Consider the following 11373-nt stretch of genomic DNA (forward strand, 5'->3'; position numbering starts at 1 on the left):
TGCCCACCACGCACTGGGCCCGGCAGTGCCGCCAGGATTGCGCTAGAGCAGGGCTGGCCTGGGCGCGGTTCCTGTGCCACCACCCAGCTTACACTATGGTGGCTTCTTTTCCTCTTGGTGTCCCATGTGCCCACTGGCTTCCTGACGGATCAGTGGGTTCTGTTGGTTTAGTGCTGAGAAAAGCACACCGTCGGGTGTGGCATGTGTATCGGGTGGACAGGACTGGGGTCCCGGTGGAGCCAGCCCAGCCGTGCAGGCCTGGCCTTGGGGTCTCGGTGGAAGGAGGGCTCATCTCGCCAGGGGCTGAGCGCTGCCCAGGGCAGCAGAGGACGGCTCCTCACACGCCTGGAGACAGGGCCTCAGAGGCGGCAGAAGCTCTGGCTCCGATGCGGTTTATTAGCTGCTTTTCACAGTGGCACCGGCTCAGGTGCAGGCATTTCCTGGGAGTCTTGACACCACGTCAGCAATGCCAGTTACGGCTGTGCCGCCCCCAGGGAAATGCCTCACTGCTGAGGCCGAGGCGGCTGGGGCTGGGGCAGAGCGGGCTGAGCCTGGGACCCGCCTTCCCTGAGTAGGCAGTGACCCCTCTGGGCCTGCAGTCTACACTGCAGTCGCTCTGGAGGCTGGCAGGGGTTGCTGCTGAACGTAGAGGATGGGCGTGCGAGGCGAGGGAGGTGACAGTGGCAGCCTCTGCACAGTAGTGAGAGTGGCACTCACACATCCTCCAGGTTCTGCAACACCTCCAGGATGGCCCGGAGAATGGCCGCGGCGGCCACTGCCCCGGGGTCTGGCTGGTCGAGCTTCATAGAACTGATGTAACTGGCTCTCCCAGCTCCAGCTATCATGTCCTTGGTGGCCTGGGCCGCAGCTTCTGCGCTCTGAGGGGGACAGAGAGGAGCAGGGTAAGGACAAGCCTCCAGCCTCCTCCTGCCCTGGAAGCAAGGCCTGGGCTTGGGGGAGGCCCTGGACCCTCCTGTCCCAGCTCTGCCAGCGCCCTCTGTTCTGTCCCCAGGGCAGAGCGGTCACGCCCACCTGTCTGTAGCAAGGCCCGTGGCCCCATTTCCTGAGGACCTGCTGGGTCCCAGTTACCAGGCCGGGCTCTGTTCATCTTTAGCCTTGCACACCCCCTGGACAGGCACTCGTCTCCATTCTCAGGAGAGGGAGCCGAGCACAGGACGGGTATTAACTGGCTCCCAGCCTGTCTCCGTTGGCTGGGCCCCTCCACTCACCTCCACTGCCTTGGTCAGGATGTGGAACAGATTAGCGTTTGGGTTCCTCAAGGCTTGGAGCTCCTGTCCTGCTGCCCAGAGAGAATCCAGCTGGACAAGATGAGGGAGGGGCGTGAGCACAGGCCCTGGCACTGAGGGTGGCCTTCAGGGCTCTGCGATCAGAGGGGGAAGGGCTGAGCGCATACACACCATAGTCCTGTCTCCTGGGGCAGCCTTCCCATACCTGCAGGGGAGAGAACAAGTGGTCACTGGAGGGGGTGCTGGGGTTGGGGCAGGGCCTGGCTGGGAGCAGGTAACACTCAACCCCCACCCCCAGCCCCCCCTGGGCTAAGGCACAGGCTCCACTCACTTCCTCATGGCCTCCAGGCCGGCATCCATGGCAGCAGACCAGGCTGGGAGGTCAGTGCTGGCCTTGAGGGGCTGGGCCGCTGCGGTCAGGAACAGGCCATAGAGCTGGGGAAGACCAGAATTTTTACACTCAGGCCCGGCCTGGGCCGCAGCCAGCCCAGGGCCGTGTCACCCTCCGCCCCGGGGACTGCAGCACTCACTGCCCCGGACGAGCCTCCCATCTTCTCCAGCAGCAGGAGGGACAATTCGGAGAGCATCTTGGCAGGGCTGCCAGGGGGCGGACCCTCCCGCAGCTGCTCCTGGATGGCTGCAGGCGGAGAGGGGGAGGTCAGAGGCCCCGCAGCAGGCAGAGGGTGAGGAACGGTGGCAGGCCCCCCCCCAGGCCTCGCTTCCCGGCTTCATGCTCCTCCTCGGCCGCCACGCCGTCCTGGGTCTTGTACTGGGCACCAGCCACGCGGGCCGCGCTTTTCATCTGCTTTGCTCACTGCTGTATCCAGAGTCGCCTGGCCCACGAGAGGCACTAACTAGTTTTCCTGACTGACGCTGGACAATGAAGACGGGTGCACTCGCCCGGGTACTACAGAGCGAGTTCCCTCGGGACCTAGTCCCTCCCTGTGAAAGAGACGCCTTGTTCTGCAGTGACGACTCCCCACGTCTGCAGTGTGTAGGCCCGTTCTCTATGGAAATGGTGGACGGGGTGCGAGGCTTTGTGCAGGACTGTGCTTGGCCAAAGGAAAGCTGGCAGCCCATGCAAGCACTCTGAACGTTTCTGAAATTGTTCTGGCTCATGAAATGCCAACATCTCAGAAATGTGGCAGCGAGGGCCCTGGCACCCACCTCGGGCAGCGCGGCTGTGGGTGGTCCCACAGTCCCCGTCGCCAGCCACACGGTCCAGGGCGTTCAGGTACTCCTCCAGGTCCAGGAGGGTCGTGCACACCCGTTCCAGCACGAGCGCCATCCGCTTCGAGATCAAGCCTGCAGGGGGAGGACAGCGGGAGGAGGAGCACCCGGCCCTCTCACAGCTGAGCTTGATGGGGTGTGAGATACGGGCGATAGGGCCCCTGCACACCCCTCACCCTTCGGGACTCAGGCCAATGCCCGGGTCACCTACCCCAGCAGCAGGGCTCGGTACCTTCTGTAGTGAAGTCAGGGGTCTCTGAGGGCCGGGAGGGGGCTGCCCGAGTCCGCTTCCGCCCCGTCACGGAGACCTTGGGCGTGGTAGGCCAGGCCGACGCGGTCGTCTCAGCATCTAGTGGCAGCAGGATGACTCTTAGACATGGGGTGGCTGGCCAGGGGTCAAGTGGGACCTGGATTCCCCCTGGCCAGTTCCCTCCATCTCAAAAAGCAAGTACCGAGTACCCACTGTATACAAGGGAAGAGGGGCTGTCCCTGGGGAGAAGCCTAACACCAACTCCTCCAGTCATGCGAGAGCTGGAGACGTCAAAAGGGACCCTCCCCGGGGGCCTGATGGTCATGGTCAATGAGGAGACCTCTGGTGGGGTCTCCCCAAGGCCCCTGGCTCGGATGACCCAGGCTCAAGGTCTCACCTATCAGTTTCAGCAGGGTCTCACCTATCAGTTTCAGCAGGGACTCATCCACCAGCAGAAGGGTGAGAGAGAAGCCCGGCATCTCCAGCGCTGACATGAAGGACCCCGCGGCCCTCTGCAATAGCAAAGCACGGACGTCCATGAGGGAAGAGGAGAAGGGTGGTACTTCCCCCGGAACAGAGAAACAGAGTGAGAGAAGATCAAGGGCTTTGGAAGCGGGCCCGAGGCCAGCAGGGAGACGGCCAGGTCTGCTCAGGGCCTCCCTCCAACGCCGAGTCACCCGTTCCCTGGCCGTGTCCCCTCTCCAGGGCAGGTGGGTCACTGCAGGTCTCATCTGCTGAGCTCTTACAGGTGCCAGGCACCGTGCTGAGGGCGTTCGGTATATTTAGTCTCATTTAACCTTCACAACGACCTGTGAGGAGGCACTGTGACTTTCATCCTCCCTACGACAGGGACAGGCTCAATACTCGCCATTAGGGCAGAGCGAAGACCTAACTCAGGCTCGTCTGACGCACAGCCCAAGCTCTGGGCCACCACAAGCCCTACCTCCGCTGCTTGCTTTTCTTTTCTAAGATAAATTTTCTATTGGTTTTTCAGAGAGGAAGGGAAAGGGAGAGAGAGAAATACTGATGTGACAACGAGACATTGATCGGATGCCTCCTACACACCCCCTACTGGGGAATCAAGCCTGCAACCCAGGCATGCGTCCGACTGGGAATTGAACCGGCAACCTTTCAGTGCATGGGACTAGGCCCAACCCAGTGAGCCACACCAGCCAGGCGCAGCTGCTTTCCGTATGTGCAGCTCCACAGGCTGGAGGGAGCTCTGGGTGCCAGCAGGCCCTTCCGGGGGCTCACCCAGAGTGCGGACGGCTGCGTCGGCCACGATGCCCAGCTCCAGGACCGACAGGCCGCCCAGGTTGTTCACCATCAGCACCACCGAGGAGCCTGTGGGCAGACACGACGCCGGTGAGACTCTCGGGGCCCCTCACCCGGGGTGGGTGGGGGTGCTGGGAGACAAAGGTGTAACAGCCCCTCACCACTCTGCACAGACACATGCGACACGCTGGACGAGTTGGTCATGTGGTCGAGCATGATCGTCACAATCTGGTCGGTGGTGGCCATCTGTCGGAGGGACCCAGGAGTGAGCTGTGTCCGAGGCCTGGGCCTTAGACCAGCCTGGGCCAGGGAGGCCGCCTACCTTGATCCGGCGCACGCCGGCTTCCCCATGGATGCCTGTGGATAGAGCAATCACTGCTGAGGCGCTCAGGCCTGGGATCGGCTCATCGTGTTTTTATCGATTTACTCGGGGCTGGGCTAGGTGCTGTGTAGGTGGGGGGCGGGGTAGAAGCGGGCAGGATAATGAAACGACAGTTTCTGCCCTCCAGGAGCCGTGGCTTGTGGTGGAGAGAGCCATGACCTGAACTTGTAATAGTGAAGCAGCTTTAGCGAGAGGCAGCCAAGCGAGGAGACATGAGGCCTCTGCCCATCACTTTGGAAGCACCAGGGGGAGAGGGAGAGCTTGTAGCTGCACTGGCCTCGAAATGGCCCTGGAAAGGAGGCTGCATGTGGCAGGCGACCCCGAGTGATGTGAGCCAAGGCAGGGAGGTGGGCCGCGCACGGACGGAGCCTCACGTGGCAGTAGAATCGGGCAGGTGGAGCCCGAAGAGCTTCAAGTGCCCATTTAAAAACACCCAGCACCTATGTGACAGCTGCAGATAAGCTGAAAGGACGGGCAGGTGGCTCCCAGCGCAGATGTGGGTATAACCCCGGGAGCAGGCACGGCTAGGACAGGGGTGGCCAAAACTTACCCAGGCCCAGCTCCACCTCATCAGCTGCAAGATTAAAGGTGAGTTTGGAGGAACCAGGGACAGTGCAGGAGGACAAGCTGACTCCCAGGGTTCCTGTGAGAGACGAGGTATGAACGGGATGACGGCTCTGCTCCTGGCATCAGTCAGGGCAGCAGGCATTAGGCGGGGCAGCCTCTCCGACTCAGATTGAAGAGAAACCTGGCTCTGGGCCCCAAGGCTACGGGTGCCCCTGGCTCCCCTAGGAGACCCCTCGCCCGGGGGAACACCTGGGCAAGCCCTCCCCTGCAGCTGCTGGGAACGCTCCCAGTCCCAAGGCAGCCCCCCCCTCCCGCTTCCCGCCCCCTGGGCTGGCACTCACCCATGGCCTTGGCAACCACGCCCACCCGCTCCGTGATCTCCTTCAGCCCCACACCGGCCTCAGCCAGGGCACCCGCCACCTGTACCCAAGAAAGAAGCCCCAAAGGGACCAGAGTCACTAGCACGTGGGGGCGGAAGACAGGGGCTGAGGGTCTGGCTGGCAGGGACTCTCTGGGCACTGCCACACCAGCCTGGCCCATGTGTTCGGGGCAGAACGGTGGATCCTCGCGTTCACAATGAACCTGCCAGGAATCTTGAACCATCAGTCTGTTGGAGCCAGAAAGAACTTTACAAATGGAGAAATGGGCCCAGCGAGGGAAGATGACGTGTCTAACGTCACACAGCTGGCTGATGGCCAGTTTCCTGATTCCTAGTCTGGAGTTCTTTCTCCAGGGCATGCACACTGTGGCTCACTCACCCACTCACCCGCATATTCATCCATCTACCCACCCACCCACCCGCTTTCTGCCAAGCATCTAGTCTGTGCTGAAATGAAAAAGTGACTGGTTACAAGCCTTCCCTGGAGGAACCAACCTGGGGAGGGTCTGGGAAGCAGAATCGCAGAGGGAGCATCAGTGAGGAGTGAGCGCAGTGGGAGAGTGCGTGGTGGGAGGCGGAGCACTGAGAGGGCTCTAACCAGCTGAGTGTCGGGGAGGGAAGCCTCCCAGACGGGAGACACCAGAGCTGGACCTCAACAGGAGGATTAGCCAGGCCAACTCGAGTTAGAGGGAGAAAGGGCTTTTAAGGCCATTGGTACAGCATCAGGAAAGACCCAGGGGGGCCGCAGCCGGTACAGAGAAATGGTATTCATGGAGCATAAGAGGAGGGTGGGGATGATGGGAAATGAACTTGGAAAGCTCAGGGAGGAAGGCAAGCGTGTGGTGGGCGCCAGACCACGGAGCCTGGGCTGACTCTAGGAACCCCGATGGCCGTCAGCAGGCGAGCAGCCCCATCAGACACGCGGTTCCAGAGGCACCTCTGGGTAGTGTGGGAACAGACTGGAAGGGGAGGAAGAGGCCGGCAGGGGAGCCCCGTGAGGAGGCACCCGCAGAGGGCTGCCCGAGGCTGGGACGGAAGGGCAGGCTCTGCGGAGGATGTGCGTGGCAGAGACACCAGTGGCTGGTGTGGGCAGGAGAGGGAAGGGCTGGGAGCATGCTCACATGCTGGGCTGAGGCGCGGGGAGCACTGGGGAAGGAATGGCCTCCTAGGGGGTGGGTGACGGAGGCTGGAGGGGAACCTCACCTTGTGGATGAGCACCGTGCCACAGAGCCCCCGCCTGCCCGTCTTCTTCACGACCGTGAAGGCACAGTCATCCCCAACGACCACCATCTCCACGGGGATGCCCTCAGCCCGGGCCTGCTCCCGGGCCAGGCCGAAGTTCAGCCGGTCCCCAGTGTAGTTCTTCACGATGAGGAGGATCCCCACTGGAGGAGCAGCAGCGGGGCCCATCGGTGCTTGCCCTCACCCCCTCCCAGCCTCCCCGCCTGGCAGCAGCCCCTCCTGCACCCCAGCGTACCTGTGCCCACCTGGGCCACTGCCCTGATGGCTGCCAGGATGCTGCCCACTGCCGGGGCGGTGAACACAGCTCCCGCGATGACCCCCGTCAGCATCCCCTTCCCTATGAAACCTGGCGATGGGTGGGGGAGGATGCTGGGTCACCGTGCTGGCTGTCGCAGAGTCTCCCCTGCTCCTGAGCGTCACGGGCAGGTGGCCCCCTGCGTGCCCGACGCTAGACAAGCACCTGGGCTGCTCCGCAGATCTTCACTCAGTTCTCTCCCTGGACAGGCCTTCCCTGGCCCGCAGCTGAGCGCTGCCACCCCAGCCCATGGCTCGCTGCTCCTTCCCCTGCTCTCGCCTTCAGGCCTCACGTACACACTCTGGAACGATCTCTTCACTTATGTGTTTACCTGGCTACTGTCTGTCTCCCCAAAGGAGAACAGAGTTCCATGAGGGGAGCCCCTTGTCTGTCTGGTTCACTGTCGCATCCCTAGTGCCCAGGACATCGGTACAGCATCAGGAAAGACCCAGGGGGGCCCTGGGTGCTCAGGATTGTTTGCTGAATGGATGGGACTTGCCGAAGGGAGACAGCAAAGGCACAGAGGCTCCAACGCCTGGTTGCTGCCCGCAGGAGCTCTCAGGGAGAGCGCACGCCCGGCACTGGACAAAAACAATCCAGGGCTGTTCGTGTTTTTGTGAAAATGCAGGGTGGGAATTCAGAAGAGGGATGTTGCTCTAGGCTGCAAGAGTCAGGAGGGCTTCTTGGAGGAGGTGGCAGGTCAGCTGGCAGCCAGGAGGTTTCACAGACTCACTGACTCTCAGAGTTGGAAGGGGCTGAGAGGTCAGTTGGCCCAACCTGTTACTTTTATAAGCTATAGAGACTGAGGCCCAGAGAGAGGCCATAACGACCCAAATCACAGCCTGAGGGAGGGGGAGAGCGGGAACCAGGACCCAGTTCTGGAGTCTGGGCTGCGTTTTGAACCTCCTACCAGCACTGACATCTCCTCGGAGCCCCCACCCCCCGCCTCTGGCTGGGGCACTCACCGGCGTGGGCAGGCTCATGGCCGGAGCCCCCACCCGACAGCAGTGCCACCCGGCCCTTGAGGCTGTCCAGGTCAGAGCGGAGGGCCACGCGGTGGCCCTGCAGGAGCTGCAAGTTGGGGTTGCAGGCCACCAGGCCAGCCAGGGCATCGTCGGCACAGCCTGCCACCGAGTTCACCAGCTTCTTGGAGGCCTACGGGGGAGGAGCGAGGAGGAGTTTCAGGCCACCAGTCCCGTTGCTATGGCCACGACCCCTCTTCCACGCCCACTCAGGAACGCCAGGGGCACACAGAACCCTGCCTCGTTTTATCAGGTGGCTATTTCTGTGAGTTCTCTTGTTAATTTGTCCTTTTGAAACGTTTTGGATTATGGCTTAAATTTATCCTGAAGAATGGCTTCCATGCAAAGAAAAGGGGGACTGGAGTCCTGGAGGGCCAGGGCGGGTGGCCTGAGTGACCCGGAGCAGGGCGAAGGGTTGGGTTCTGCAGGCACCGGCAGCTGGGAGCAAATCCCAGGCCTGCCTCCCTGGGCTGAGGACTCGGGGAAGGCACCTCACTGTTCTGAGCTTCAAGTCTTCCTCTGCACCACGGGGACGTCACAGGCGTAAGCCTGTCATATAGTAAAAGCTGAATACCAGGGCGCTACTTCCTTTCTCAGAAAGCTGTGACTAGCTGAGGAGGTTTGCCGACCCAGGCAGTTCCTGCTTTTGTCCCAAAGAGAGTGAGACTAGCGCCCAAAAGGGACCCAGAGGGCCGGGCGGGGCAGCCTGCAGCTGAGCCGGGCCCTGGCAAGCTGCACTTCCGGAGGCTCCTCCCTCAAGCCTGTGAGCAGCAGGTTCCTTTGTGTAAACTTTGACCTTGCCTGGGTCTGGCAGGGGCCATAGCCAAGCCATCTGCTCCAGGGAACAAATACAGGTCAGCATGGAGAGAGCAGGATAATGAGATCCACTCCGAGCCGTGCCTGAGAGTCAGGCTTCTAGGTGCTTTTGAGCTTGTCTCGTTCATGTTCCCACCAACCCGATGGAGGAAGGGTTCGCTTGGTGGGGAAACCGAGGCACAGTTAAGTGACTTCGCCCAAGATCACACAGCCAGCAAACGTCTGCCTGGCTCCAACACTGGTTCCGTTTTGCTGCTCCACGCTGCTTCCCCCAGGGGCTGAGCTCTTCCCGACAGGGACTGGATATGCAACAAAGCTGTGGTTGGTCTCGGCTCCAAGCCCAGCCTCCAGCGCCACCACCCACCAAGAAGGTGACCCCTTGCCATCGCTGACAACCATCCCCACCCCAGAGTCAGAGGAGGGCAGGGACCAGGGCCATCCTGGCTCCCTCGGCCTGAGGGCACTGTGCTCGGCCCCAGGACCCGTCTGATAAACACCTCAGGGCCACTGCAGGGAGGGCTTAACCGGCCTCGTACTGCAAGGAGAAAGGGGTTCAGAGAGAGCGCGTCTTCTGTAACAGGCCACACAGCTGGTCAGTGGCAGCTGGATTTGGACTAGGTCTGTGCGAGGCCTGCTTTGCTGCACATCTGCTCCAAGTGGAGAGGGAGCAATGCTCAGCGGTGCTGCGCGTCCCCAAGTGAAGACCCCCCATGGGACCAGCCCGCACAGCCCACGTCCTTCCTCCTGGTCCCTCGGTAGCTGGTACAGTGTCTACTCCAGTGCAGGTAACTGTGACTGTTCCAAAGACATGACCAGACCAGGGGGCAGATGGCCCTGGAGGGACTCAGAGGCTGCAGCCCTGGGCCAGCCGGGACTAGCTAGGAAATGGAGGGAAGCAGGGACCAGGCCCCGAGAGGGCCCTCTGTCTTAACCTCTTTGAACCTTAGGAGGCAGCAGCATCTCTTGGTCAGAGTGTAAGGAACTCCAGCGTGCCCAGGGCTGGCATGCTCCCCCCCCCCCCCACCCCCCGCCATGCCCTGGGCCCACAGGGGCCTTCCCCTAGCCTGGGGCTCCTGCAACTCACCATGGTGGGGAGGTGCTGAAGCTAGCAGGCTGAGTTGGCGCCTTGGCACTGAGCTGCCGGAGGACGGGCGATCTATGGGTGCTGCCTGGGCCGGAGCACGGGGCAGGTGGGCGGCAGCACCTGCAGGAGAGTGAGAATGTGGGTCGCTGGAGGTGCTCGCAGCTACTGGCACATCACGCTTCCAGGCCCTCGTAATTAGGGAGCTGCCCCAGACTTTGATCCAAGTCTAAACTCCAGAACGTGCGCTGGGGATGGAGTGGAGCGTGGGGCTGGCCAAGGTTCACCTGATGTGGCTGCCAGAAGGCAGATCTGCCCACAGTGGGCACAGAGAGCACCCACCTCACCACCCAAGGGTGCGATGAACCAGAGTAACACCCTCTCCCACATAAGCATCGTGTGCAGTGAATACACTCACAAAGATCTTCATGCACTTGCTCTTGTTGCTGTTGGTATCAAACCAAGAGGAAGGCAGCTGAGCTGTGAGCACATTTTAGTTCTAGGACACTGACTCCAAAGCTCTAGGGGCTTGTTCAAGGTCATGCTAAGAGCCAGGACTTAAACCCACGTCTAGTCTTTCTACAAAGCCTGTGTTCTTCCCACGGATAACTCAATGCCTGCAAAGTCATGCAGCGTCCCTGGTGTGGGAAACCACCCCTGGAACCCCTAGGCATGTTTTAGCTCCCCTCAGTCCCGCCTGGTTCACAGGTGTCTTGGGGTCACTCAGGGTCTTGGGCGCAGGGAATGAGTCTGCAATGGGAAGAGTCCACGGCAGGCTCTGCGCCTAGTTCTGCCTCTGACTTACTGGGGGATCTTAGGTAAACCAACGGCCCGGAGCCTCAGCTTCCTCATCTGTAAAATGGGGCCATAAGGTCTGTGGCATTCTGCTGGCGCTCCAGACCACGTGGTCTCCCATTCCCGAACCACGTGATCTGGTGAGGCCAATTACGCTGCAGAGCTAAGGATTGCCTTTCTGGGTCATTAAGGTTCTCCCGGGAAATTCTGGTTTTGCATGGTTAGAAATTGCACAGCAATTAGGGGCACTAGCCGTGCTGGGCCTGCGGCCTGGCGGGCCCTTCAAAGTCTGAAGAATAAAACAAAAGTTCAAAGGGGAGAGGTGAGCCTCCTGGTACCCCCCTCCCCCAGGTGAGGCAGGGGTGAGAGGCCATTCTGGGGTCGGGAGGGTCATTCTGGGGTCAGCTGGGCGGGCCGAGGGGAGGGAGGTACGGACCTTGGTCCTAGCCTGGGAGCTGCACACACTGCTATCACCGCCCCCCTCCCCTGCCCAGGCCCCTGCGGCTCTTCCGGTTCCAAAGGAATGGCAGCCCGAGGGCTGGGAGCCGCGGAGTCGCCTAGGATGGGGCCTGGCGGGGGAGAGGGCGCGCACCGGGGGGAGGGCGGCGGGTCAGCTCTGCGGGCGTCGGCGCTACTCCCCCAGCCCCTCTCTCCCCGGCACCCACCCGCCGGCACCACGGCTTCCCGAGGACCCACAACGGGCGCCCTCATCCGGGTACTCGGAGCGCCGGCGGTGCGCGGAGGGGCGGGGCCTCCGGGGCGGGGCCTCCCCTGATTGGCCGCCCGGGGCGC

At 61.9% G+C, this 11373-nt stretch overlaps 1 protein-coding gene across 1 annotated transcript; it reads right to left on the reverse strand.

Moving 5' to 3' along the window:
- Nucleotides 1-376: 376 nt before the first annotated feature.
- On the reverse strand, nucleotides 377-11179 carry TKFC (triokinase and FMN cyclase). Its single transcript, XM_014449224.2, is given in 19 exon segments — nucleotides 377-878; nucleotides 1230-1319; nucleotides 1419-1452; nucleotides 1579-1682; nucleotides 1778-1884; nucleotides 2415-2552; nucleotides 2689-2826; nucleotides 3149-3228; nucleotides 3230-3239; nucleotides 3982-4071; nucleotides 4164-4248; nucleotides 4325-4359; nucleotides 4935-5027; nucleotides 5293-5371; nucleotides 6534-6715; nucleotides 6808-6918; nucleotides 7833-8022; nucleotides 9790-9909; nucleotides 11018-11179. Coding segments are annotated over 18 exon segments (1734 nt in total). The 5' UTR covers nucleotides 9793-9909; nucleotides 11018-11179; the 3' UTR covers nucleotides 377-713.
- Nucleotides 11180-11373: the final 194 nt, after the last annotated feature.

Source organism: Myotis lucifugus, unplaced genomic scaffold, assembly GCF_000147115.1.
Source record: "Myotis lucifugus unplaced genomic scaffold, Myoluc2.0 scaffold_1074, whole genome shotgun sequence".
Lineage (NCBI taxonomy): Eukaryota > Metazoa > Chordata > Mammalia > Chiroptera > Vespertilionidae > Myotis > Myotis lucifugus.